The sequence below is a fragment of the Penicillium cinerascens genome (genome assembly GCF_028974065.1).
Source record: "Penicillium cinerascens strain IBT 15544 chromosome Unknown contig_1_segment0_segment0, whole genome shotgun sequence".
Classification (NCBI taxonomy): Eukaryota; Fungi; Ascomycota; class Eurotiomycetes; order Eurotiales; family Aspergillaceae; genus Penicillium; species Penicillium cinerascens.
This window is the reverse complement of record NW_026695287.1, coordinates 2,579,069-2,606,463: the sequence shown is the minus strand read 5'-3', so window position 1 is coordinate 2,606,463 and position 27,395 is coordinate 2,579,069. Positions and strand designations below refer to the sequence as shown.

The window sequence follows — 27,395 nt, the reverse complement described above, 5'->3', positions numbered from 1 at the left end:
GACCGACCCTCCTTCCTCCCCTCCTCCCTCCCTACCCCTTCGGCTCTCCAGGGTTTTGAGGGGCGTGGTTCCTGTATAGCTGGTTCCCATGCAGGTACGTTTTACTCCGTGATTCTCTTCTCCCTTGCCGGGTGCCTGTTTCTGTTTTCGGGGGAAATACGATCCACCCCCCTCAGGACGAAGCCCCTCCTCCAGAGACATCCCTTGGCGGCCGATAACGCCCATTGAACATGCTCACGGCATTACAAAGTCCTTTCTTCCTTGTACTGACCCTTTTTCCCCCCCCTCACTCAGGCTTCCCCGAGTGCCCCTGAGGGTGGCGGAGGACACGCGACGCGGAGAGGCCATTCACCCCATTTGTCCATTAGCGACCCTAGCCACCATGTCACGGAAGCCATCGGGCATATGTACAATGATGACTACGATCGCAATGATCCCAGGCGTCTCAGCTATATATCGATGCCTCTTGGCGAGTCAATAACCACCATCCCGCGCAACGCCGCAGGTTCAGAGTATTCCTCCCCCTCCACACTGTCTCCCAACTCGCCGGTCGAAAGTCAGTCAAGGCAGGCAAATGGACACCTACGACCACCCCTCATGGCTCACCGGTCTTTTGACCGGGAGAGTGAACCCGGTTCTTCAGACGGTACTCGATCGCCCTCGGAAACTGCAACGTCGTCCTTTCCTCTGAACGATATCGACTACGAGTCCGATCCTGCCGCGGTGGTCCAAGAATTGAACAACCTCGCGGCCATTCGCCGCATGTCCATGAACGAAGCGGCGACGGGCGACCCTGACCTGCCGGCGTTTGGCAATAACAACCTCACGATTCCGTCCGCTCCCCCCTCTCCCTCGGCCGACGAAAACGATGCCTCCCGTTTGTTTTGGGTTCCAGCAAGCTTACATCCTGAGTTGGCACCGAAGGAATTCAAGTCCTTCCTCGAGAGCAAGGCCGATCTCATCAAGCGCAAATCGGGCGACTATTCCTCTTTGGGACCGGAACGCCAGGGATCGAATAGCAGTTTGCGTCGAAAACGGTCTATGCTGTCGAGACAGATTGATGATTCGTCCGGTTTTCAAGACGGTGCTGACCGACTGGAGCGCCAGCGCTCACAGTCAAGCAGTAAGCGGGATGGCATGTTGAGCCCAAATTTGCAGCAACTGGAGACTTTGGTGGACGATTCGAGGCCGACAATGAAAGACTCCTCCTTAGTGCGAGGGATGCAGAATGTGGGAATCACCCCAGGGGAAGATAAACCGATTCTAGCGCCGGCACCCCCAGGCCACAGCCTACGACGCTCGACTCGGACACAATACAAAAAGGGGAGCTTAAAGAAGGGCGAGAAACCTCCCTATTCAAAAAGAATTGGGCGAGGCCTCTCGGAATCTGCTGGATCAGCACCACCTTCAATCGTCTCTTCGTCCAATGATCAGCCAATCCTTGGACTTACTCGTGTGTCCACCGATTCTACTCCGCCAACGTCTCGGGTCGCTCGAACGCCCTCTGCTTCATCCCGCAGCACGGCCTATGCCCCAGGCTCCACCACTAACTCGACATTTGATTCGATTTTCGACAATCCAGAAGCAGAGCAAGAAGAAGTCTGGTCTTCCGGTGCTCAGTCCGATGCCGCTTCATCGGATAGCTCAAGTACTACTGCTGCCGCTTATGGACGACAATGGCATTCACGCATAAGCTCAAATGGCCGATCCACCCTGAATACCCCCTCATCCGACCAACAATTCCCTAATATTGCCGAACCGCCGCCCAACGATTCCCCTCGCGCATCGGCCGGTGCGGCATCTCAAGGTAGTCGAGCACCCGAGCGAGATACACCATCTCTATTCACGCCAAAGACACCACCGCAGCAGGATTCGACTCCTAACAAGCGGAGCTTGATGAGCGGGAGCCGCCAGTCTGGCAAAGATAGCACAACATCACTGAATGATTTCGCCAATAACCCTCAGATGATACCCGGCAATAGTACTCGCACCGACAGCCTCTCCTTTATTCCGACTATGCCGGAGGAGCGCAAACCGGAGGAACGCAAATCGGAAGGCAAGAAGTCTAAAAAGGACTCGGAAGGTGGTCGCAAGTCCAGCTGGCACTGGCTATTGGGAACTGAAGAAAGGGATAAAAAGAAGGAAAAGGACAGCGATTCGAAAAAGGCAAAGTCCAAGTTTGCCGACAAAGTTCACAGCAATCCGCGCACGGATGGAGTGCAATCGTCCTTGGACAACAGCCCGAAGGGCCGGGAAAGCATCATTCTGGACCGTCTCGATCCTAAATTGGAGGAAGAAAGGCGGAAAGACAGTGTCCGGCGCGCTTCGGGAGAGTCCAAGAAAGAGAAGGATGGGATTTTCTCGTCGATTTTTGGTGGCAGCAAGAAGAAGCACGGCGGAGAAGGCCATCACAGGAAGCACTCATCTCGAAACTTGTCTCCTGATCCACCAATGCGAGAGCTTCGAGCGGACGTCGACTATGCTTGGACACGCTTTTCTATTCTCGAAGAACGAGCCATCTACCGTATGGCCCACATCAAGCTTGCCAATCCCCGCCGTGCACTTTACTCACAGGTGTTGCTGAGCAATTTCATGTACTCATATCTGGAAAAGGTGCAACAGATGCACCCGCATATGATGGTTGCATCTTCTGCTTCTCAGAGGCAATCTCAGTCGCGGGAGCAACCAGATGAGTATCTCCAATATCAGCGATACCAAGAAGTGAGTGACGTGCCCGCCGTCGAAGAAGAGCCAGTTTACTGACGTCCCCTTCTGCAGGCGCAGGAGCAGCAACAACAACAGCAGCAACAATACGGGGACAGCGCCTACGATGATACATCCATGTACGACTACGACGACGATCCGCACGATCGCTACCAGTCCCACGGGAGAAGTAATAAGCATGGTTACGAGAACGGCGATGCCTACGGCTCGGGCCATTACCAGTACGGACACTCGTCCTTCGGCGACGACGTCCAGCTGGATGACGACGATGACGACGACGATATGTGGTGAATCAGGAGTGCGGCGTCTTCACTCTTTTTTTTTCGCTTTCAGACCTGCCCTTTCTGTTTTCTCAAATTTTCTGCCCTCATCGGAAATACCCATGCCTTTATCAGTCCTGGTTGTTTCTAGACTGCCTGTACACGAGCCTTGTTCCTCCCATTTCTCCCCATGGCTTCTGACGCACGAGCCGAGGAGTCATGGGTTCGTATTCTTACATATGCGCCGGGGCTTGGAGCTCAAACAAACACCAAGCACAGAACCCCAGGACATGTCATTCTCCCTTTTGTTCGGCCCCTCGTGGCCCTCGGTCTGGCCCATGTGCCTCCTGGCCTGTGCATTGCCATATAGTTTGTTCACCCACATGGTCTGATTTCGCACTTCGCATAGCGTCTGGGGTTTGTTTTTTTTTGTCTTTGCGCTTGGTTCAATTAAGCCCGTACAATTCAGACCTTGTATTCTCCCTTCGAAACTTACCAATTTTCGTTTGAACTGAGCATTTTCCATATTGTGTTAATCCACATCCCTAGCCAGGTAGATTCTATCTTGGAAATTTGAACTTGAATTAAGTCTTCATGGTCCATAACTTCGTAACTATTCACATGTCTATATACTGTATCTATGTCTTCCTGGAGTCACGTTTCCGCACGAATCCGAAAAGGCGTACCCAAACGCATATGTTCCGCAAACCGGTCCAACTCATTCATCATGAACTGCGAGTCGCATACCCTCAAATCAGAGCTATAGTCGTTGAAAGTGGCGAGAAGCTTCGCTCGCAGCTGCGGATCCGTCGTAGCAGTCCATGCAAACGAAAAACATATAATCAGATACCCCGTCCCAATAGGCCTCCAGATAGCCGAGCGATCAGCAAGCGCAAGGACCTCTTCCGTGAGATATTTCGCGTCGAAGAGACTCGCACCGTCGTGTGCCCCTACTGCACCGAGCAGGCAGTTGAAGAACAGTGAGATGGCTAGCCCAAGCCCGTACGAGCGCTCGTGGTGCGCGTACATGAACGAGCGTACCGAGGCCCGGTCACCCGCTGACATCTGGGACATGTCGATGCCGGAAAAGTCATTCTCGGTAGCGCGCAGGTGGAGCGTGCTCAGGTTTGTTTTGCAGTGTTGATAGATGGTCCATACTTCATCGCGTACTTCTGTGGTGTCCGCCTCGGTCTGCAGTGCTGCTCTTCGGCGGCGCATCAGACCGGGGGCATGGGATAGGCACTGTAGCATCTGGCCCTCGGGCGTCTGTGCGTCGAAGTCGTTGGTGACGAGGTCCGTCCATTCTTCTGGTGTGAGATCAATTCGATGGTTGAAAAGACCTTCGAATAGCTAGTGGTATCATCAGTATTCATGGAAACGCAATCAAGAGAGAAAACACTCACCACTGTGCCGCGTAACGAGAGAAACATCTTCCGCTCGAAATTATCTCTGGGCCCGAAGCTTTTTCTTGCTTTAAGAATCGATGCTGCGCCCTCTGCATGCCCAGACCAGCACTGGGTTGTCGGACCCAGAAACAACTGACAAACTAGTAAAACCATGACGGCACATAGAGTACTAGATGATTGCGCATGTGCCATATCATCTAGATAGACGTGTAGCGTGCGCAGGGCCTGGGAGTATTTAGCTAGTGCATCAACAGACACGATATGTCGGGTGCAGAAGTCTCCATGTGCGGTAGTCATAGCGTCGATGGCGCGGTCTAATGCCTCATTAGTGCCGAGACGGCGGGGCACATCTTCCAGGAAAAAGCCGAAGGACCACCATAGATTGTAGCGGAGATCAGTGGAGCGCTTGATTGTTTTAACAAATGCGCTTGTTAGGTAGGTGAGCTCATTGGATGGGCCGGGGGATGGGGTCCCCGGTGGAACGTGCATGTAAATATGCCGGATTGGCCTTGTGGTGATGACGTGGGTGCGAGATGAGCCAGTTGAATCTGGAGATACAGCTTCAAGTTTCGTGTTATTGGATTGTTCTCTTTTTGGTGGAGAGAAGCGTTTTTCTTCTTGAAATTTAAAGCGTTGTATGCCCGAGCCCACACATTTCACTTTGAGGCGGGCGCAGCGTGAGCAGGTCGGTTGTTTTTCGTCACACTGGGACGTTTAGTATATTCTCAATCCAATGTCGTTGTACAATTACGTAAGTGTATATACCTTTTTCTTCTGCTTGCGACAGGCATCGCAGGCCCGGCCGGTTGGTACACCGGGCATATCCAATGGGGCCCCGCTGGCCCAGAGTGAACGGAGTGAACGGTGGGGAAATGCGGATCAAGTGCAGACAAAGCTGCACAGAAGCCAAATTCGTCTGTATAGTCCAGGGCCCGAACGCTGATAACCGTTGAAGGTGAAGCTATTCGAAGGTTGGGGCTGAGTGGGCTGAGCCGTATCACTTGGGTCTAACCGTTTCGGGCTGGATGTGCCGCCCATATTTTCGTATTTCCGTGATACTTTATTCGTTAACCGTGATAAGGATAGACAAAGTGCCCACTTGGGGGCTTGGCGGCTCCATTCTGTTCTAAGGTTCTATTCAGGACCGGCCTTGGGGCCCAAGGGCTTAGCGTGCAGTTTCATGCGCCTCGGAGAGATCTCTAACCTTCTTGGGGTCTATCCAGCGCTTGCTTGTCATGGTTTCTCCTGATGAAAGAGTATTTAAGATAGCTTCCAGCGTACGAAAAATATAGTTGAATCTAAATCAGTCTTCACTCCATCTTCACTATGACCAATTCAGCGACGGAGGCACCTAGCCTCTACCTATACCACCCTAGCCATGTCCTTCCCGCCATCTTTGCTGCACTGGTCGGGATCTCATTGGTAATTCACATCTTCCAGAATTTGTATGTCGCGCACTATACTCCCGTTGACCATTTACTGACTGCCTTCAATGAAGCCGCTATCGATTTTGGCGAGTAACCTTCTTCCTCTGCTGGGGAGGCGCCCTCTTCACTACAGGCTGGATCCTCCGCTGCATCTCGAGCTATTACCCCGCCAACCTCAATCTGTACATCGCCCAATCCGTCTTCATCTACTTAGCTCCTCCAGTCTACTCCGCCGCCGCATACAACCTAGTTGGCCGATTGATGAACTATCTACCAATGCACGCCGTTCTCAACCCCAACCGGGTTCTCATCTTCTTCGTCTATGTCGGCGCCGCAGTAGAAAGCATCACCGTCGCAGGTGCGGCCAAAAATGCGGCCGCTGGAACCAATCTCAACGAATATAAGAGCGGAGGTGTCCTCATCGCTGCAGGCCTCGTTCTGCAGGCGGTGGTAGAATGTCTAGTTGTTGCGATCGTCGCAACGGTACACCGCCGTGCCTCACGCACACGTATGGCTCCTCGCAATGTGAAAACCCTCTGCTATACACTGTACGGAACGTCGACCTTCGTTCTATTACGCTGTATCTTCCGTGCTGTCGAGGCGTTCGAGATGTTTGGGAACCTTGGATGCACGGAGAACTGCGGTCCTATTCTCAGCAACGAATGGTACCTGTATGCCTTCGAGCTGGGTCTCATGTTGATCTTCACATTCTGGCTGAACCTGCTTCATCCCGGTCGTTTCTTGCCTAAGGATAAAACCCGGTATCTCGATCTGGACGGTCACACCGAGCGATTTGGACCGGGCTGGTTGGACCGCAGGAGTCAGTGGGAAACTTTTGTGGATCCCTTGGATATTAGTGGTGTACTCAAGGGTCAGGCTTCTCATGAGAAGTACTGGCTTCGGTCTCAGGCGTGGCCCATTTGTAAGGATGGTAGTTTTGCTGAGGGGACTGCTTCGAATCGCAAGTTGGCGGTCCCGGCGAATCAGGATGTTCTTTTGGCTGAAACTGATGAGGTATAGATCTATGGTTTTGTTTTCAGGTTATGAATGTTGCTCGTGGATATGGGTTAGCTCTAGTTATTGTTTCAATAATTAAGTTGTGTTCATCTCTTGAGATACAAGTGAAAGCCGCCTAGATTTTATTTGAACCCCTGAGAGACATCTTCCTCGGAATGGCTCTACAGCCGGACCAAGGAGATATTGAAAATGGGCCTCAGTACTTTATTATCTGGGTCGTTCTAAATCTCCTCCTGACCATCGACGAGAGTTCGGAATTCGCAAAGAATATGGTGCGTGGCATCCTTATTCCTCACTCTGTGCAAGACTAATGTCCCCCGAGGAAGATCGCGTCTCAAGAATTGAAGACAAAATGGAACACTTGATTGAGCACATTATGTACGTACTCACGAAATTTCAGGACTGCGAGAAGGCATTTGGGGACTGGCGAAGGAGTTAATTGAGGGATGTCCCGGCTCACGGCCCGGTTCCGTCTTCTCCGGGCGCCAAGACCCGGTATTGAACCGGGTTTCCATTCTTCCACTCCACATCCCATCTTTTTTAAATAACATGGAGACTCCGTCAATTTGAACATTATCATATATTCATTCAGATTTCTATTCACAAGTTTTTTTTCAGGATGCCCTCAAAGAGCGATTCGATTCTCATCGTGGGTGCCGGTGTCTTCGGCCTGTCCACCGCGCTGGAGCTCAAGCAGCGCGGATACACCAACATCACAGTACTGGATAGATACGCCCCTCCGGCAGTAGATGGAAGCAGTGTGGATATCTCTCGCATTATCAGAATCGACTATGTCGACCCTGTCTACTGCCAAATGGCCCGCGAGGCCTATCAGGGCTGGACATCAGAGTACAAGGACCAGTACTTCGAATCCGGATTTGCGTTACTGTCAGAAACTCCAAAGAACGACTGGATCGAAAATTCAAAGGCCACTGTCCTCGCCAGTGGGGGAACCGTGGAAGATCTGAAGGATGCCACACAGCTACTCAAGTTGTATCCGAATATCCAGTCTGACTTGTCCGGCATGAACGGTTATCTCAACCGCAGAGGCGGCTGGGCGGATGCCGCCGGTAGCATCCAGAAACTGGCTTCCCGATGCAGTGTTGAGGGTGTTTCCATTTTAACTGGGCCCCGTGGAAGTGTCGTCTCCCTGCGAAAGGAAGGGTCGCGAGTCGTGGGCGTGAATGTAGCGAGCGGAGATTCCATCCTCGCTTCTCAAGTGATTCTAAGCACCGGAGCTTGGACGAATCGCCTTTTGAATGTTGCACATGCCGCTTCTTCTTCAGGACAGCCGGTTGGATTCATCCAGCTGACCCCCGAAGAAGCTCGTTCTATGGAAAAGACGCCTGTGATGATCAACATGACCAACGGCGTGTTTATATTCCCTCCTACGCCAGGGAGTAACATTCTTAAGATCGCCCGACATGGCTATGGCTACGCCAACAAAGTAACTGTCCAGAACGACGGTACTCGAACTATCTCATCTCCCAAATTCGAAACCAGCAACTCACAGACCGGATATCTCCCCGACGATGCCGATGAAGATCTTCGCAAGGGCTTGCAACGATTCTGTCCTCGATTCGCAGACCGACCGTGGTCTTTCCGCCGCCTTTGCTGGTATACCAATACGCCCAAGGGAGATTTCATCATCGATCATCACCCGACAATGGAGGGCCTATTTGTGGCCACTGGGGGTGCTGGACAGTGAGTGCTTACCGCGACCGATTTGAAGAACTATATAAACTGACACCTGAACAGTGGCTTCAAATTCCTCCCAGTCTTGGGTAAATACATTGCAGACTGCTTTGAGAACAAAGCGTCTAAAGAATTACGGAAGAAGTGGCGATTGGAACCGGTTCCGAGTGGTTCTACCGGACATCCTATGAAGGGGGATGGAAGCCGAGCGGGTCCCCCTTTGAGGAACCTCACTCAAGTGGAGAAGGCTATGCTCTAGAAAGTTTGTAATTAATGTTGTAGACATGGTAGTGGATGTTTCCAACCATTTGTCTCGAAGTATGCCACATTTTTGACGCGATTCGAGGAGAGCCACATCCTGCCACATTTGGAGCCACATTCGATGTGAGGAGGTACTGTCGAAGCGTTTATGTTCGCTTGCTTCACTTTAACTGAATTTGAGGATGCATATTATGAGACTGTAAGCCAAGCTTTACCATCTAGAACGACTGTATTCAAATAAACCCCCTTCCTCCCTGATTACCTAGTTGACAACAACCCTATCCCGCTTCTGGGCCTTCACCCACAAAGGCTGTGCTAAATCACTGATTCCTACACTTGTCAACTCCGGAATCTCCCCACGGAACCCATTCGCTTGGGCACGAGCCCTCTCATTCTCATCTGCTAGCTCAAAGTCAAATTCACTCAGTAGTGTGCTCATCAACTTGTAGATGTTGGTCATAGCCACAGTCTTGCCAATGCACTGCCGGGCCCCAAGGCCAAAATGCATCAATAGCCGAGATTTTTTCGCAGTCTCGGGATCATCCCACCGGGAGGGATCGAATACGTTATGGTCGGGTCCCCAAACCGCTGGGTTGTGGTGGAAAGCATGATTGCACACGGCAATGGAGGTCTGTTCATTTTCAAAATAAGCAAAATGTCCAAATTCTCAACAGGAACTCTCGTGGCCGATGACATACTGCGTAGGGAATATGCTTTCCAGCAATATTTACTCCTTCTGGCATACGAACTCTCCTCGCCAAAGGCATTGTGAAGACGGGAGTGATCCGGAAATTTTCTTTTATGCAGTTTCGCAAATACGGAAGTGACGTCTCCGTGACTGTGACAGAATAGGCGCTTTCATCGGGTTGAAGAATGGGCAATTTCTCATCAATCTCTGCCACACACTTGGTCATTAGCTTCGGGTCATGGAGCAAGTGATAGAAGAGTAATGCGGTAGTTGCGCTGGTAGTATGAGTGCCCGCAATGCTATGTTAGAAGGTTCTGTTAGCAATTCCAACGAGAAAATACGTTGAGGGAATGGCGGCATACATAAATCCAAATGCCTCGGTCTCGAGGTCGATCTGGGACAGACTCTCACCCGTGTCGGGGTGCTTAGCCAGTATCAAATTCGTAAGAATATCCTTTCTTCCAGAAGAGTCGGTGTTTGATCCATCTTTTGGTTTGATGGAATTCAATCTGACATCAACACATCGGGAAGCGAGATCTGCGCAGGCTTTCCGGCCCTTAAACAGTGCTTGCAGCCCGTTGTGCGGGATAAGTGGGAGCCATCTTTTCAGTCGCATAGTCATCATCGGCCAAGCACCTGTGGCTGCTGCTAGCAAGCTATGCTCGATAGCCGGTGGAACGCGAGTTTCGTCGTCGGAAACCTGCACGCCGAATGTCTGGCTGAAAGCTAGTTCACCCAAGGTATCAATGACATAGTAGTGCAAGGCCTTTTTTAGATCAAATGTTTCCTGGTTCGCAGCATACGATTCTATCTTCCCTCGCAAAATCTTGATATTTGCGTCAAGGTGCTGCTCCATCTCTTTGACGTAGCTCATCGAGAAACTGTGAGACATGTGACGCCGTCTGACGGAATGTACCTAGTTGTAAACAGTCAGAGTTGGCTCTAAAGCAGGTGACCAGGGTAGATACAGACATGTTCATCGCGCATTCCAAACACATTGGGATGAGCCGCTCCATAGGCATTGTAGAACTCGGTTTTCGGCATATATCGAGCTCCGCTCTGGTAGATTGATTTGATGGCCTCTTCGTCGGTGATGCTCAACTTGTCTGGGCCATAGCGCACAACCGAGCCGTATCTTTCGTGTAGCTTGGTGAGTGTGTACGGTTGCTTCAGAGTCATGAATTGATGCACCTGCCAGAGGTCGGTGAGCGAGGCGAGAAAAGGGCCGGGGTATTTGGCGAGGGGGTGTAGGAATCTTTGGTAGATGACATATCCAGAGAAAAGTAGGACGACAATACCTAGAGCAAGCTCGTGAGGGTGATTCAAGAGTTGGAGAGCTGCCATGGTAAACAGGTAAGTTTGTCATTTGCTTCCAACGTCAAGAGATCCGCAAGTTTCAGATCGAGTTTTGGGACATAGTTCATCAGCGAGGGATTAGGGAGACTCCATATATATAATGCATAGCTGCGAGGCTGTCCAAAAGTCCCGCCACATGGCAAGTTGCTTCAAATCAGAGTCTCAAGACAGACATGCCACATAGTCAAATGTAATCTGAAATGATGACATTTGTCAGATGCGTGGACGTATGCATGGTATAATCTCCCCGCACTTCGGACCGGTAATGTGGGGAGCCATTCATAGACTTTGGGAACCCCACATTCTCACAAATCGCCAGGAGATCTTTCTGGAGGCTTTATTTCGTTCTAGGTCAAAAGAGAGCACATTTTATATACGGTGGCGATATATCGTTCAGACTTTACGGTCATCAGGCCGTGCTCGTGATGGCCGCTTTCCGTTTTAGAAGTTCTCGTCGTAGTCGGGTAGTGAATGTCTGATTTCTCCTACATTATCACCCGTGATTTTAAGTCGCAAATCTAAAGTACGACGAAAAGACTAGCGATCTGATCAGACCAGAATTTCATCAAGCGAAACGCATATCTAGTGAAGCTGGGACCTTTCCTAGGATTCAATGTTTGAGCCATTGCGTATGCCTTGAAAACTAGGCCACAAATTGTCAAGTCACCCCCGCACAAGACCCGGCCGCCGTGTATCAGGACCAACATCTGCTGTCTTCATTTAACTCGCCACAATGCGACAGCGACGCAAGATCATTGCGCATAGGATCTCCTGTGCGCAATGTGATAAAACTTTCTCCAAGATGGAGCATTTAAATCGGCACCGCCTTGTCCGTATGCAGCTCCAGAAGATCATTCTTGTTGATCTATCCACTACATTGAGAATGAGTTCTGATTTATGGCCAGATACCGGAGAGCGCCCTTATAAGTGTTCTATCTGTTCAAAGCGGTATGCCCGGAGGTAAATGATACAATTACGAGTTTCGAGGTCATTATTAACTGAGCAGAGATGTTCTCCTTCGCCATCGCCGGAACCATCCTTCAGAGAACCGCCAAAATCCTCATGTACGTTACCTTTGAGTTGTACTATTCGGCGACTGATTAGTGGACAGAATTCCTCAATTACCCCGACCAACCCATTCGAAGGGGTATCCCATGAAGAAGCAAATGGGATTAGCATCATTGGCCACCTTGATGAAATCCCGATACCACCAGCAATAACTGAAAATGCCCTTAGTATACCAATGCACTCGTTAAGTGAAAGCCAGGAATTATCTGCAATCAAAGGGCTCCAGGATCACGGCTCCCCATATGCCATAGCAAGAGGTGATTTGAACAATGAGTTTCTGAATATGATTTTCAGCTCTTCTCATGAATCGCAGCTTCCTGTAAGCTCTTTAAGCCACCAAACAATGGTGTATTCAAGCGGCGAAGGACATTTCGAAAGCTCTCCAATACATGCAATTGCCAACGATGGATCAACATCACGCTCCGACGCTACCTATCAAGGTGAAACAAGAATGCAGGCTATCTGGCCAGGAAGATCTCAGAGGACAAGTCACCCTCAATTTTGGCATGATATTGCATTTGGCTCATCGAGCAACATCTTCGCCACTTACAATTCTAGGTTAGAGTCAGAAGCAAGCAACCAGACTCGTATCGACGGTACCGCTCCGGAAATAAGTCTGAGCGATGACTGCAAAGGTCGTCTTAGAGGGTTGAAGAGAAACTTTCTTGTCTGTGGATGCAATAACATCTTTGATGATGGGGCAGCTTGTGAACGGCGTTATCTTTGTATTAATACAACGGATATTCTCGACCAAGGCCTTTATCTTTACGCTCACAAGTATCAGCCAGCTTATCCCATTCTTCACACCGCCACGTTCAACCCTGAGAATGTACCGGAGCTTTTACTCTTCGTCATGTGTATGATTGGTGCTTCGTTCTTGAAGACCGAAGAAGCCGCAGCATTTATTAGAAACACTTATCCGGTAAGGAAGAGCGACTGGTGTATTGAATCTCCACTTACTGACAATCTGATATCGACAAGGCAATCCTCAATGAGGTCTATGCTCGAGTAATATCTGCAACCGTTGTATCACAGACGCCCGTTGATATCCTAGGCGATCTAGTACTCGCTCACCATATGCTTTTCCTGTTTATTTCGACCGGTGTGAGTACTTGCTCTTCTCGTTGATATTCTCCCCGCCTAATTGGTTCTGCAGGGAAATCTTTGTCCAGAGAAATCACAAATCCTCTATATACATACACTCACTGTAACTGATCCCCGTGTGATTTAATTACTAGAGCATCAAATTCTAATCAGGTCACTTTAGACTGCACAGCAATATGGTTTCTTCAGTTCAAAGCTGGAGAAACCTACTGATACACTGTTCCCACATCATCTGGAAGAAAATGTGCGATGGCATGCGTGGAGTCGAGTGGAATCAACCAAAAGGTACACCTGCCCATCTTACCCTATTCATTACAGCCTGCTTAATATGTTGCAAATAGTCTGATCATAGGTCTCCTTCTCCACGACTCTTGGCTATCAGACCTTTGCTCGATGCATCCTATCATACAGGTCCATTCACTATCAGTCAACCTTCCACAATTGAATGACCTCTATGAGGCATCAAACTGCCATAGATGGTCCCAATTATTAACAGAAACCTCAACCAACAACAATATCCTCGAGCTCTCATCACACCACTTCAGTCTACCGGACCTGCGCGGCCCTATACATGCTTTCTCCATGTATGGACTACTGTGCTCTGTTCTTCTTCGAGTTTCAGCAGATATCTACCGGCTGGTCTCCAGCTCTGATATAGTTCTAGAGGGCCAGCACCACCACATCCCGTGGGGCATATGCCAGTTCGACAAGCGAGCGAATATTGCTGCTCCGCTACTTACTAGTTTGATCAGAGTTTATGACCAAACTCTCCGCAATTCAAATCCCAACTGCATCGTCATCTGGCATAGCGTTTGCATTCTCTTGACAGTCGATGTCAACGTCCTTGCGCGCGCTGCTGGTCGAGACGGTCCAGAATCTATGACAGACGCTCGCCGTATTCTCCAAAATTGGACGAATACTGCTGCTTCACGGAGGGCCTGTCTTCATGCGGTCCAGGTGTTCAGGACCTTGGCCCATCGGAAGCCCGCTGATGGAACGGCTTTCCAGTCGGTCCGAACTTTATTCATGTCTGCACTCCTTCTTGGACTTTATATTCTGTTAGGTCCTGATTCTATAGCGTCGGAACATTCCGATGGCTCTAGTCCATTAGATCTGGCCAACCCGGATATTGACTGGAAAGCTATTGGCAATGTAGGAATGTCCGATCCCGTTTCGTCGCCTCCGTCGGCCGAATCCGTGGACCTCGAAGATGCCAGTATCAGGTTCATTCGCCATGGTGGGCCGATAATCATTGACGGAAAGAACTATCGACCAGGGCCTCGGCATGCAAAGCGAATCATTCTAGATTTTGCCGGGCTTTTGGATGAAGTGGGGACATATTGGATGGCGGACTATGCGCGACTGTTATACATGATCCATGACACCATGGCAGAGCCAACCGGTGCATCTTAGATGACAAATAGAATACTTTCAAAATGTTATCAAACACGAGAAAAGAATCCGAAAATACTACCAGTATGGAAATGCCGAATCACATGACCCGTCGCTGATCGGCTCCTCGATCCCCGTCTGAGCCACCGCCGCCCTTCCCCAGGCCGCTGCTCTCTCAGACTCTCAAATCCCTTACATCGCCTCCGACAACGTCTCATTAGAGATATTTGAACTCGCTCAAGATGAGCGACGCCTATGAACGCGAGCAGTACGTCCCAATCCCTTCCGAAGCTGCTGGCTCCACCCCAGACAGCTCCCAAGACGCCGTCCATTCGCCTCATCCAGCCGCCCCGTCATTGAACGTCTCTCGCTGACTATATGCTCTAGGCAGAACAATGCGCTCCTTAACTCCCTCTCATCCAAAGTTACCGCACTTCGAGACGTGACGATCAATATCCATGACAACGCGCGGGATCAAGAGACGCTCGATCACACGGTACGTCGCCCGATGACCCAGTGTGGAGATAGTGCTTCAAGGAACCCACGATAGCTTTCGACACCGATTTGAATGTGCGATTGACAACTACTCTCCTGCAGAACGATGTCTTTTCCTCTTTTGGCACGAACTTGACAGGCAGCGCCTCCCGGCTTACGAGAATGGCCAAGCAAGGCGATACTGTCGCCGTGCTCAAGGTGGCGGGTATCTGCATTGGAGCTGGCATTCTGCTCTACATCATCCTGGGTTGGATCTTTTAAGCGGTGAAGCTCCTTGACACGAGTCCGCCCTACGGCTGCCTCGCTCCCGCCTTCACACCGACGCCCGGCCGATGATGGATGCTCTTGCTGGTCCAAGATGCGTTCGATAGTCCATTAACACCCTTGTCTCTCCGCACCAGCCGTCGTCCCTAGATGCGCCATACATAAACACGCTGGACCTTGATGTCTCGTCGATATACACCTACTCTGAGCATACACGACGCCGACTCTCCAAGGCCCATCCACCCCCGCCTTACCTCCCCGGTTCCTGAACTCATGCTTTCACTACTTGTGTAACTACATTCGAGCGGATTTCTTTTATCGAGAGGGGCAAATTAGCCTGCATTGCGACATCGGGGTTTATTCTGTCATTCAACTTGCTACTACTAGTGAACATAATTCTTGCCCAACTTGTTCTTGGGCTCTTTAGCACATTCTCCAATAATAGTACCCATGAATTAAAAGGCCTTTTAATTACATATTACGTCAATTCAAGCTCTCGTGTCCCATTACTCAAATTGGTAGGCTTCCAACCCCGGAGGGATATAGTAGATCCACCCTTGGGCGATGCATTACATTGCCAAGAATCATCCATACTCTAGAACATCCCAATCAAGCTTAATGAACCTTTTAATCAACATTCTATTAATATTCAAGCTTTTTAGCACGGCCCCTAGAATTCCGTTTTCGGTGACGGTTCCATTGGAATGGAATACCCAATTCGGCGACCCCGTCTCATCGGGAACACGTACGACAATTACATGTTCTGGATGCTTTCAACTGTGAAATTTTAGCCGGTGACACTTTGTAAACTGTGGATCAGGGCTGTAACAAAGATGGTTACGGCACGCGAGCGAAACCCGCATACCTTTTTCAGCAACCGCCCCTATCCTTTTTTTATTATTGAAAGCTCACGCCTAAACAAGTAGCCGAACTCATCAGGGCCGTCCTGTCCAGCCTGAGCATTTCAGAGGTGCTTCGAAGGCAGCGCGATCATCATGCTGTGGCAAAAGCGCCATTACTGGGCGCTGGGGAGCATCATAGGTTTGGGGCTTCTGCTTACCTTGCTCCTAATCCCCGCACCGCATGAAGAAGATATGATCAATATGAGAAACGCCGGAATTACTATATTTGAGGGGAATTTACCACCGATTCCCGAGTATGGACCCGATCATCACACATATGGATACGACGAAGGCCCGAAGACTAGCCACATATCGACATCGACAAGTTCGACGGGACACACGCCAACACCGAAGACTGGAACGCAATGGGACCCAGCCTGGGAAGACAAGGCCAAATGGCCCAAATGGTCCAGACCAAGCGCTCTTTCATCATCGAACTCGATCACCACAGCATTCATAACACGCGCAAAGTAAGGCCAATACCTCCGATCCATACTCGACTTCTAATATAATACCACTTTCGATCGCCTTGCCTGCCCCTCGAAAGCCGGATCCCGGCGCAGCAAGTTGCGCGCAACGGCAAATACCAGCGGCCAGGTTCGATACCTCTTCGCGCTGAATATGTTCCAGTCGACCCATGTCACCTCGCGCATGCACGCTCCTTCTTGTCCAAGATCAAGGTCAGGCCTCATTGACAGAAAATCATGTTGCTGAATTACGGAATAATACTCTTGAGCCGTTAAAAGGCAATGGGCCTAGAGGTGTGATGAATGAGTTGATTGGGCTTTATTCGCCAGAGTCTATGATCATCTACTTGTCCGTTTGAGTGAACTAGGAACGGAATGCTGTTTGAAGATATCTCGGTATCGCGGTCATTGACCGGAGACACATTCTGTGAGATCCCACATGACGGATCATTGGCGTATAGCCAGGTCTTATTTTGGAAATTCCAATCGCGCGACACCGGTTCAAGACTTCCCAGCGTTTCCACCTTTCCAGGTGATGTTGTGCTGGAGTGGGATGGTCACATTAGATGCTGCCTCGTTCGCTGAAACTTCCAGGCTCCGGAACAGCAAAACTGGGGAGTGCGAGGTGGCTTCTACCCTACTGCTTGCGAGGAAGTTGTGGCGTCGCGGCCAGGCGAAGATCTTAACTGTTTCTTCGGCCAACGTCGTGCGATTTGATAACCAGGCTGCTGGCGCGAAGTCAGTGCGCGAATACGTATGCGATTATGTTGACGCATGGAAGCCGAGGCTGAACCAGGAAGAGTATGTCTCGTGGCAGCTCAAGCCACCGGGCGTCATCAAATGCTTGCCCGGTTCGAGGCATCCTTGTTGGATTGCGCCGACCTGATCGACCGTTCTCATCTTTCATTTTGCATATTGCGTCGGCGCTGCTTAGTTAGGGAGTCTGTGTATTACTTCATCAATGTTAACATTTCCCCTGACGATAAATGGTTCATTATTCTCGACGTCATCGGCTCTGATCACGACACGAATGCCATCGGGAGCCGGAGAGTACGCTCTCGAACAATGTAGCGAGGTTACATCGCACGATTGGCGACGAGCATGAAAATTTATCCCTCTTGGTAAAAGACAATCCCTCTCCGAGACTTAGTTCCCGCAGGGCTGTCCAAGCGTCAGACTCGATCGTCGGAGAATAGCGCCAGTATAATTTCCGTCCTGGGCAGCTAGTCGGAAAAGCAGTCTAGCCATACCCATCGACAGTAGTCAGGGGGCAACCAGCGCTAGGTGCATGGACGGAGGCGCCGATACTCGCCAGGAATCAAGCCAAAGAAAAAACCCTGGACACCCGCAGTGGGTCAGGCTCAGCGTGCCGCGTCCCAGCACGGCAATTGGTAAAGAGAACGCGGTCTCACTGGCTGCACCATCACTATCTTTGTAAACTCGGATGATAGCAACCGAGCTGATAAGGTTCGAGTCACAGCCAAGGCCATCAATTTGCACTGAGTGTTCACCCGTTCATCCGGCATCAGCTGCGCCATGTGCCCGGACGTTGGTTTTCGAGATGGCCTGGCACAAGCGATTGGAGCCGGTGTGACCATATGAGGCGTTCAGAATGTCGTAGTGTGTATCTACAAATGACGTATACGGCGAAGCTACCATCCCAAAAAATAATAATAAAAATAATAAAAATAAAAAACAGCCGTATGGTCCACATAATTTGCCTTCGTTGACTCGGGTGATGTGGGTGTGCCCGCTGAGATTGGGAACAGGATTCACACCGGCTGCTGGATGTAGCCGCATACTGTGGACAAAGAGAAAGCCCGATACTGCCAAAAAGAAAAAAGAAATGTAAAAAAAGGTAAAAAAAGTTCACCGTCAATGATCTGCTGGTGGGTCCGCAATAGAAAACCCTGACGACGGGAGCCGGAGCATTTCTCCAATTCGGACAATCACAGGAATGACATGTACACATCAGCTTCTGCCTTTTTCGAATTTAACCGTGTCTATTCCCCGTTGTTGAAAGCGTCACCATGACCTTTTCCAAGGGCTTCTAGATTGTTCACAACATGAATGGCAGGGAGACCGAGGGCAACTGCAACCTAGGCAGAGGCAAACTCGAAACAGCCAAGCATTTGGGAGTATCCAGATCGTCAGGAGAAGGCTACACGGACGCGCAAGTCGGGCAAAGAAACCGGCACGCGGGATTCCGGTGAAGCGGGAATGGCCGAGTCCACAGTGTAGGCATCCCGACGGGACCCGTGGTCGGCATCCAAGCCGAGACCGTCGCCCCAAAGAGAACGCCTATTACGCTGTGGCATTCAATCCTGTGCTGTGATATGATTTCCTGATCCTCCCAGGAGGCGTGTGCGCACGCCACCTCGGTCGGGGTCCATCTAACTGTTAACTGTTCGAGCAAAGGATCCAAGGGATCCATACGGCGCCGGAACCCTTATCTAGGAGGCTTTTAAGACAACTTCAGGTCCAGGCAAATCGTCAGCAGGGAACCAGACTACATTGGTGTGGCCGGTGAGCAGTTGACACTTAGTGGAGCTCATAGGCGGATCGCCTGCCGCGAAAGCGGGAGATAGACCTTGGAATTGCGAATAATGGAATCGACCGTGCAACTGCTGCTTTCAGGAGTGTGCAGATTGCATTGTGCCAGGCAAAGCTGCATGCCATATCCACATGGTTTTTTCGGGCACATTTGTGGCTATTTGTGGCAGCTATCCTGTCCTTCGGATGGAGTAAAACTCACCTTCGGGGTGCTTTGTTATTGTTTCACAAGCCAGATGGGGTATATCCCATCAGGCAGGCACCATAGGGCACAGGGCCCTGCGGGGTCGGGACTTTGGGGCACCATAAAAGCGATCAGCACAGGCCCAGGCCTGTGCTGATGGCCTGTAACCAGGAAGCTTGCAAGGTTGACACCCCAGCTCATATGGAGATCCAGTTTCAGGACCATGGATTGCATGCAGGCTGGATCGAGTGGAGTGCATAGGCAAAAGCCAAATTGGTCACGCTGTGTAACCACTATGATGTGTATGATGTGCAGCACACGATCGTCAGCGAACTGGATCGATCTGACACAGGTGCGGCAGGGGTGATCCCGAGGTATGGCGTGATAGGCAAGATGGGTAAAAGAAGGCCCCGAGCATCGGGAACTACTGTTTCCATACGATATTGTGAATTTATGAGTATAGGGTAGTGTGATAGCGCAGTGACCGTGAAACACTCACAAAGTACCAGATATTAAATATCGGATACGTGATTGAAGATCGTAATTAGGGCAGACGACATCTTCATATGATCTTACGTGTACTTAGGATCCCCTCGCGCTGACGTAAATGCGTCGTGGCAGGTCAATCGGTGGTTGGAACTTTTCACCATTTGACTTCCTCTTAATTGTCCCACATCCCTTTCGATCATTTCTATTTTGATCACTTAGTTTGATCACTTCTATTTCTCCCACCCTTAACTACTGTGGCAGTTATCTAGAGTCCTGGCTTAGTCAGCTCGCAACATCGGCGGGCCTTCAACGCCACCGGAAACCCGCCGGAAACGGCACATATCCACCGGTGCGGACCCGTTTGGCCGGACCGGATTTCGATTCTGGACACAGTCCGGTAGATCACAGATAGAGAATTTACGCAAAAAAACCCTCTGTCATAGTTGATTTATTTTTCCGATTTTCCTCCTCCATTCTTCCCATCTCCCATTCTCTCCCTATACTGCCCTTCCTGGGGTTTCATTCGGCTGCCCGATCGCAGCGGGCATCATGGCTCTCAGCTTCTTTAGTGGTGGCGGAAGCGCAAGCAACGCCAAGTACTTTGACATTCGGTGAGTGGGGTGGTCATGAGCTCTTGCCCAGGTGAGCTCAAGTGCTAATGACCGGGGATACAGATTGAACGATGACTACATCGTATTTCGCGGCAACGAACATGAGGCTGCCAGCGCCCACCTGAAGGGGACCCTGGTACTCTGCCTGTCAGAGCCCCTCGCCATCAAGCACATTCGCCTACAGCTGACAGGCATGTCGCGCGTCTGGTATGTCATTCTACAGCACTGCGCAACCTTAATGTCAAACTAACGCCCCGCAGCTGGCAGCTTCCATCCAGTTCAGCCGGCGGTGGCCGCAAATCGTGGCGCGAACGAGTATTTTACGACAAGACCTGGCGATTCCGAGACGCCGGCAAAGGCAAGACGGAGGTCTTGGCTGCTGGCAACTATGAATATCCCTTCGACGTCGTTCTGGAGGGCTCCATGCCCGAGAGTGTGGAGGGTCTGTCCGAGACCTGGGTGATGTACAGATTCAAGGCCGAGATCGGACGCAAGTACGCCAAGGACATTGTCGCTCGGAAGCCTCTGCGGATCATTCGAACCCTTGACCCCAGCGCGCTGGAGCTGTCGCATGCGATGGTACGTTGCACCGGGATATTGTTGTGAGAGGCCATACTAACAACTGCACAGTCGGTGGACAACATCTGGCCGAACAAGATCGAATACTCCATCAGCACACCGAGCAAGGCGGTCATGTTCGGTACCGCGATTCGCGTTGATTTCAAATTGATTCCCCTCCTCAAGGGTCTGCGCATCGGACAAACTACGTCGCAGCTGATGGAAAGCCACGATTTGACTCTCAACCCGGAAGATGCCGACTCCGTTCGGAATACCTACAAGACTACCCGTACGATCTTGACCGACGAGCACGAAGTTGATGAAAACAATATCGAGATTCTCGACGAGGCGGCCGAGGGATATCAGTTCACACGCTATCTCGACATGCCGCAAACCCTGACCCGGTGCCTGCAGGATACGGACACCAAGGGCATTAAAATCCGCCACAAATTGAAGTTCCGCATTCAACTCCATAACCCCGACGGCCACATTAGTGAGGTGAGTCAGAGAAGCCTCGGCAACGTAAATGTGGGGGTCATGCTAACTGTGACAATCTAGCTCCGCGCGACGCTTCCGGTCTCGATCTTCATCTCCCCGAACATTGCCATTGACGAGAACAATAATCTCCGCGAGCAGACGCAGCAGTCAACTCGTCAGGCTGCCGATGAGTTTGCCGCCCACCAGGCGCCTCCTCTATACGGCGAGCACACATTCGATCAGCTGTACAGTGAGGTCGACCCCAATGGTTACCGCACCCCGGGCCCGGGCAGCGGCGGTCCAGGCACCCCCTTTGGTGCACTCAGCCGCAATATCTCGGCAGAGAACCTCGCTTCGATGAATGCTTTGACGAACACCGACATCTCCGCCTCCGCGTTGCACAGCCGTCTTACCAACCTCACCGCAAATTCCGTATTTCACCCAGCCACGCCTAATGAGCCAACCCAGGACTCTCCCTCGGAAAGCCACACCAACTCGCGTGGCTTGAACGTCCACTTCGGCGATTACTTCGGCCCATCATCCGGCTCGAATTCACATAGCCCCAGCAGCCCGGCGCTGTCCCGCAGACCTTCTGATGACGGAGACCACGATCCGATCTCATCGGGCGCGGCAACTCCCTACCATCCTCAGTATGCCGAAGTCGAGACTCTGAGTCGAGTCCCCAGTTACTCGACCGCTGTGCGCGCGGCCGTGGGTCCTTGTGACTCGGGTCTTCCCGACTACAACGCAGTGATTGCGAGCGACATGCCTTCGCCGCCGGTGCTCCAATCGCCGCAACAGGCTCACCTCCGGAGTGGCCGAAACAGCGGCCGAACTAGCGGAGTCTCCACTCCTTTCGAGGTGCATAATCGTCCCGGATACCTGCACCCTGGCATCAATGCTGACGACACGGAACACAGGCTACGACTAGTGCAAGCGCGCGCTAGAGCGTGACAGGTGACCATGACACCATAAAATCCTCGATTGAAGCTTTACACACGCCATCGCCTTAATTTCCCTTCCGACCTCCGCGAGCACTGCGGGTTCAGTGCTGGACACTGGTGCCCCAATCACCTTTTCTCTCTTCTCTTCCAGAGTGGAAATTTTTCTTCCAATCATACCCGCATTTCACGACACGGTTCATACACCTGGTCTTTCTCGGCGTTCGGTTACTATAGACAGGAGAAGATATATCATAGACATGATCATTTGCTTTTACGGGAATATGAAACAGCTGAATCGGAGAACCAGCCTCCACAGCACGAGTTACGCATGGATAACATTTTTTCTCAACCTGTAATTTAATCTCACCATATCGAATGGAAAGTGGAGCACCCGTCAATTTCCAACTTGGCAAGCTGTCTTCTTCCGTACACTATCAACGCCATTGTGGCATCGTGGAATGGACCGGTACTACGTGCGGCCGCATTCGAATCGCGGGGCTCCACAGTGGCACCAAACACACGGGGCGCGGTACGTGTTGAGCATCAAGAACTATAGCTATAGCTAGGGGCAATGATCATGCCACTCTTTTTCAATCCGTTATTCGTTGCCGTAATTCAAACAGACTCAAAATGGGTCACCAGAGTTGGGCAGCGGAGCGCCACAGACGCGGTCAGTGACCTCATCGACGGACGATCGGCGTAGAAGAATGCGAGCTCATCCCACCATTCCTTCGATTCCCACCATCGACCCCACCCATCGTCTGCGTTCAAGGCGCTTTGCACACGACTAGTCCGTCATCAGACTAGCGCTTGCCCGACGATTCGGGTTTTGAATCACAGCCACAAAAGTGCCACAGCCCACGATTCCCTATCCCGCATATCCCACTCCGTGTCGAAAGTTGAGCTGAGCTTTAAAAGGCATTGACTGTACACCTTACGATTCTACTTTGCGAGTCCGATCACGAGCATCCTTTTTATCAGCTCTTCTTGTCCCCCATCCCCGACCCCCCGACCCCGACTATCCGCCATGTCGTCCCCAACAAGCCCCGTGGATGCCAAGCTCCCTCAGCGGTCGGCCACCGTGAGCAGCGGCTTCACTCGCCGTACGTCTATGAGCGATGACGAGGCCATCCCCGATACCGATAGCACTGAGGTGGGTTCAGAGCGCTCTGTTGCGAGAACGTGCCGTTGGGCAGCAGCGGAGCCCCGCGTTGGGAATGATAGACTAACGACGTGCTCGTCCATGCAATATAGACTACCAATCTGCTAATCGAGCGTCTGCGTGCTTGGAAGCACATGTGCGGTAACCTTGAGGACTATGTCAACGCCTGCGCCAAGGTGTGCAAGTCTCAGTCTAAGGACCATGAGAAGATCCTCAAAGTCAGTGTCCCATTATGCCTGGGTTATGGTGATCTTTGAGCTGACTATATCCCTTTTTACCAGACCGTTAGCGACCCTTTGAAGGAGGGCCACCATTTCAGCTCCAGTGGTGGTGGTGTGACCGGTTTGTTCGAGAACATGCGCAACAACTCCCAGGTACGCATAAAACGGTCCAAGTCGATTGTTATGGGTGGTCACTAATGCTCCCAATTAGGGCATGGTGAATATGTACCTTGAAACCGAAAAGAACCTGAAGGGCAGTGTGCTCCCTACCCTGGAGCGTCTCCATAAGGAGATCAAGAACAAGTCCAAGGAGCTCAAGTCAGGCGCCTCCAAGGGCGCCAAGGCCGTGGAGAAGGCCCGCCAGACGACCCAGAAGCACATTGAGCTGCTCGGCCAGAACTCCGCCACGTTCGATGCGGCTGCTGGCAACAAGATTGATCAGCATCATGATCCCTACATCCTCAAGCGGGGCATCAACTACCGCCTCAACAAGCAGGTGATCGAAGAGAACAACCACCGCAATGACATCCTGGCTGTGCAGAACTCATTCCAGCAGTTCGAGGGACATCTTCTCCTGACCGCGCAGGGCGCCATGGAGCAGTTTTTCCTGTTCATGGGTGGCCAGCTGGAACGCCAGCGCGCCATGTACGCCGACATCTTGAGCACGGCTCAGCGCATTCCGCCAGACTTCGAGTGGGTGAACTTCGTGGTGCGCAACGACTCTGTCCTGGTCAACCCCGACTCGCCGCCCCGCTCATTCGAAAGCATCAGCTTCCCTAACATGGAGCACCGGTCCACTAAGCCCCTGATTGAGGGCTCGCTGGAGCGCCGCTCCCGCGCCGTCATCAAGGGCTACAGCACTGGCTACTATGTTGTCACCCCGGCTCGCTACCTGCACGAGTTCAAGAGCGACGACGACTTCAAGAAGGATCCAGCCCCGGAGCTGTCTCTCTACTTGCCCGACTGCATCGTTGGCGCTATCGACGGTGTCAAGTTCAATGTCAAGGGTAAGGACGTCTCCAGCAGCAAGGTCGGCAACGCCTTCCACACCAACACCGAACTCAGCTTCAAGGCTCACACCCCCAGCGACGCTGAGAAGTGGTGGTCGGTTATCAAGGAGGCCACCCGTGGCCCCGTTGCCTCGCCTGCAGCCTCCGCTGGCCCCTCGCGCAGCGCTTCCGCCAGCCAGCCCCCTATCTACGCCGAACAGGACGACGCGAAGGTGGCTGAGAAGGAGACCGAGAAGGAAGCCGAGAAGGGAGCCTCCCCGGAAGCCTCCCCGGAAGCCTCCTCGGCTGCTTCCCCCAGCACCAATGTAAAGGAAGCAAATGAAACCAAGGAGGCTGCCGGCCCCGGCCTCAGCCGTAGTGACACCACTACCAGCCACTTCCACACTTCTCCTGGTGGCTCAGCTGTTCCGGAAAAGCCCGAGGAGAAGGTCTAAGTGATATCATGCGATTGGGATCTTTGATTCCTTAGTCCTGCTTCTTTCTTTCTTGGATATGCCACCGAATACGTTTGGATTTCCATGATGTATTGATCCCTTTCGGTTGACATTTCGTTCCGGCCATTTTGTTTTCACAATCTCAGCGTGCCCTGGTAAATTGATCTACTCGTGGCTCGTGGGATGCATACAGTTGTTCCATATATACTTTGCCTAATTCTCTGCAAAATCTACGACTTCTAACGAGTTTTTTTCTATTTTTTAATCTCAACCAGGATGTTAATCGTTTACTTGATTGCGTTATATAGATATAGTCGAGTCGGGGATAGGATTCGATACCAAAGATGTAGGTAGATACGCAAAGAATTCCAAGGTCCGCTTGAAGAAAGTGCCCAAGTCGCTGAAATAAATTCACAATTTGTCGTGAGCTCATGTCTGATACACTAGTATAGGGGTTCGAGGAGATCATAGGGTGTGGGGGATGTCAGGCCACGGAGATGGCCAGTACACATAATAGATCAAAAATCCTCCGGACTTTCCAAGTCATGAAGTTTCTGCCCAAGAAACCTACCCAGAGCAGCACATTTGGACTCTAGGGCAAGCAGAACGGAAGGTGAAGCAGACAAGTTCAGACTAGCCAAGCGAGCAAGATCAGCACTGCGGTCGATCTCATGTTGGGCATCAAGATTGCCATTGCGAACGGCGGGGTTCGGAGATGCTGCCGTGGGTGTGTGGTGGCCATCGCCCTGAGACCCATCTGATGTGGCCCCATTCCCAGAATCACCTGTCACACCATCGACTATATCGTCGCCATTCGTTGCTTCTTCGTCGAGTTTGGATGGCCCCACAGCGGCTAGCAGGACTCTGTCGGCGATTCGGGTCACTACTGCGACTGACTCGTCCAGTTCGAAGACGATCGACCCCACATCGCCTAGTGACATGGACTGAGCTGTCACGTAGGATGATGGGTGGCTGGCGGGGTTTACGCCTGTTAGGTTGCCACTTGAGGCTGTCTTAGCGTAACATGTGTAGGCCGCACCGTAGGTTGCGCTGAGGTTTCGTAGTTGGCGGGAGGAGAGGCAGGAGCCGTAGGCGAAGACGGCACCGTTTGTGGCGAACACACTACAAGAAGACAAATATGTCAGTGATTTGCCAGAATAGTCAAGATGCAACATGGGGGTACCCACAGAATGGTCGTGATCTCCGGTGGGGATAAATTATCCTCCAGAAGGTCTCCCAGCGCCTCCGAGTCCAGCATCTTAATATCAGGAAGTCCAGGAATCATCGTGTCGGTGGCGTCAAGGCCGGTCGAAGTATGTCTTTGCACTTGGATGATGGGTATCTCCTTTATCGTTCGGCAATGCGCCTCCACGGACCAGTCCTTGGGCGGGGTCCACGAGCAATCCTCCGGAAAGAAGAAGCGATTATCACTATAGTCCTCGTCGTCGTCGTCGTACTCGATCGGCTCGTCGGAAGAGTCCAACAAATTCTGAGCACACTGCACACGACAGCGAGCCCAGTAGGGAAGGAAGTCGGGGTCGGTCTTCGGGGTAGCGGGATCGGGCTTGGAGAAGTAACCTGAGACTGGAAAGGGTTCGTATTCAGCCATCTTCAAACCCATTGTAGCAAATTCATGTGCGCAAGAGGGCCAGCGTCTATTTCATTCCAATGCAAGCTTAAGAGGGAGCACGAGTGCAAATCGTTCATAGCGGGCTCGAGGCCAGAAGGGGGCAGGGACAAGTGCAGACGGTGTTGACTCAGAGGTGACTCGATCCGGATGACAAGTCACGATAATTCCAGCCGCGCCCGGTGGCACAGAGCGAGCTCGGAGCAGAAAGGCAGGTTTTTATGAAGGCAGGGTAGGACGTGCAGTCATGGGATGCGCCGCGAGGCTCTCGCCAGGCACCACGACGATCGTACAGAACCGGGGGGCATCGTGAAGCCATGCGGGGCTTTGATTGGGGAGCAATGGGGACAGGGCGCAGGCAGAAGTACATTGACTGTGCTAAGCGCGGAAGTGCAAATATTGGAAAAAGCAAAGGGCCCAGGAGCGACACGAAACCGGGGAAGGAGGGGGGAGGCCAATAGCCGGTAGTGGGCGATCAGCCGGCAGTAGGGGCGTGCGGAGTGCAGAATGGAAAGGCAGACGAACCTTGTGGCGATCGTTAGAGGGTGGTGATGTAGAAGGCGTAGAAGGGTGAAGCGTCTAGGCGTCGAGAGAGAGCG

General features: G+C 51.6%; 10 protein-coding genes across 10 annotated transcripts; 7 read left to right on the top strand and 3 right to left on the bottom strand.

Moving 5' to 3' along the window:
* Window positions 1–88: 88 nt before the first annotated feature.
* N7498_002528 (putative telomere silencing protein Zds1) lies at window positions 89–3,015 on the top strand (the record flags this gene model as incomplete). The annotated part of the gene is made up of 3 exons (XM_058449590.1): window positions 89–94; window positions 295–2,721; window positions 2,779–3,015. The coding sequence occupies 3 exons, from the start codon at window positions 89–91 to the stop codon at window positions 3,013–3,015; spliced, it is 2,670 nt and encodes an 889-aa protein (XP_058311934.1).
* Window positions 3,016–3,638: 623 nt separating this feature from the next.
* Window positions 3,639–5,212, bottom strand: N7498_002527 (Zn(II)2Cys6 transcription factor domain-containing protein; the record flags this gene model as incomplete). Its single annotated transcript, XM_058449589.1, has 3 exons — window positions 3,639–4,334; window positions 4,388–5,095; window positions 5,156–5,212. The coding sequence occupies 3 exons, from the start codon at window positions 5,210–5,212 to the stop codon at window positions 3,639–3,641; spliced, it is 1,461 nt and encodes a 486-aa protein (XP_058311933.1).
* Window positions 5,213–5,716: 504 nt separating this feature from the next.
* Window positions 5,717–6,837, top strand: N7498_002526 (uncharacterized protein; the record flags this gene model as incomplete). Its single annotated transcript, XM_058449588.1, has 2 exons — window positions 5,717–5,835; window positions 5,889–6,837. 2 exons carry the CDS (start codon window positions 5,717–5,719, stop codon window positions 6,835–6,837), a joined length of 1,068 nt encoding a protein of 355 aa, XP_058311932.1.
* Window positions 6,838–7,453: 616 nt separating this feature from the next.
* On the top strand, window positions 7,454–8,788 carry N7498_002525 (NAD(P)/FAD-dependent oxidoreductase; the record flags this gene model as incomplete). Its single annotated transcript, XM_058449587.1, has 2 exons — window positions 7,454–8,538; window positions 8,593–8,788. The coding sequence occupies 2 exons, from the start codon at window positions 7,454–7,456 to the stop codon at window positions 8,786–8,788; spliced, it is 1,281 nt and encodes a 426-aa protein (XP_058311931.1).
* Window positions 8,789–9,052: 264 nt separating this feature from the next.
* Window positions 9,053–10,822, bottom strand: N7498_002524 (uncharacterized protein; the record flags this gene model as incomplete). Its single annotated transcript, XM_058449586.1, has 4 exons — window positions 9,053–9,421; window positions 9,489–9,777; window positions 9,841–10,394; window positions 10,451–10,822. 4 exons carry the CDS (start codon window positions 10,820–10,822, stop codon window positions 9,053–9,055), a joined length of 1,584 nt encoding a protein of 527 aa, XP_058311930.1.
* Window positions 10,823–11,842: 1,020 nt separating this feature from the next.
* N7498_002523 (uncharacterized protein) lies at window positions 11,843–14,419 on the top strand (the record flags this gene model as incomplete). Its single annotated transcript, XM_058449585.1, has 4 exons — window positions 11,843–11,898; window positions 11,939–12,824; window positions 12,884–13,006; window positions 13,418–14,419. The coding sequence occupies 4 exons, from the start codon at window positions 11,843–11,845 to the stop codon at window positions 14,417–14,419; spliced, it is 2,067 nt and encodes a 688-aa protein (XP_058311929.1).
* A 221-nt stretch (window positions 14,420–14,640) lies between these two features.
* Window positions 14,641–15,154, top strand: N7498_002522 (SNARE domain- containing protein; the record flags this gene model as incomplete). The annotated part of the gene is made up of 3 exons (XM_058449584.1): window positions 14,641–14,666; window positions 14,786–14,894; window positions 14,996–15,154. The coding sequence occupies 3 exons, from the start codon at window positions 14,641–14,643 to the stop codon at window positions 15,152–15,154; spliced, it is 294 nt and encodes a 97-aa protein (XP_058311928.1).
* Window positions 15,155–20,301: 5,147 nt separating this feature from the next.
* N7498_002521 (arrestin family protein) lies at window positions 20,302–22,352 on the top strand (the record flags this gene model as incomplete). Its single annotated transcript, XM_058449583.1, has 5 exons — window positions 20,302–20,363; window positions 20,427–20,570; window positions 20,624–20,942; window positions 20,994–21,419; window positions 21,480–22,352. The coding sequence occupies 5 exons, from the start codon at window positions 20,302–20,304 to the stop codon at window positions 22,350–22,352; spliced, it is 1,824 nt and encodes a 607-aa protein (XP_058311927.1).
* A 1,017-nt stretch (window positions 22,353–23,369) lies between these two features.
* N7498_002520 (PH domain protein) lies at window positions 23,370–25,169 on the top strand (the record flags this gene model as incomplete). The annotated part of the gene is made up of 4 exons (XM_058449582.1): window positions 23,370–23,495; window positions 23,597–23,722; window positions 23,786–23,878; window positions 23,937–25,169. 4 exons carry the CDS (start codon window positions 23,370–23,372, stop codon window positions 25,167–25,169), a joined length of 1,578 nt encoding a protein of 525 aa, XP_058311926.1.
* Window positions 25,170–25,687: 518 nt separating this feature from the next.
* N7498_002519 (uncharacterized protein) lies at window positions 25,688–26,874 on the bottom strand (the record flags this gene model as incomplete). The annotated part of the gene is made up of 2 exons (XM_058449581.1): window positions 26,357–26,874; window positions 25,688–26,291 (listed from the first exon to the last, which is right to left on the bottom strand). Exons 1-2 carry the CDS (start codon window positions 26,788–26,790, stop codon window positions 25,688–25,690), a joined length of 1,038 nt encoding a protein of 345 aa, XP_058311925.1. The 5' UTR covers window positions 26,791–26,874.
* Between the last annotated feature and the right edge of the window lie 521 nt (window positions 26,875–27,395).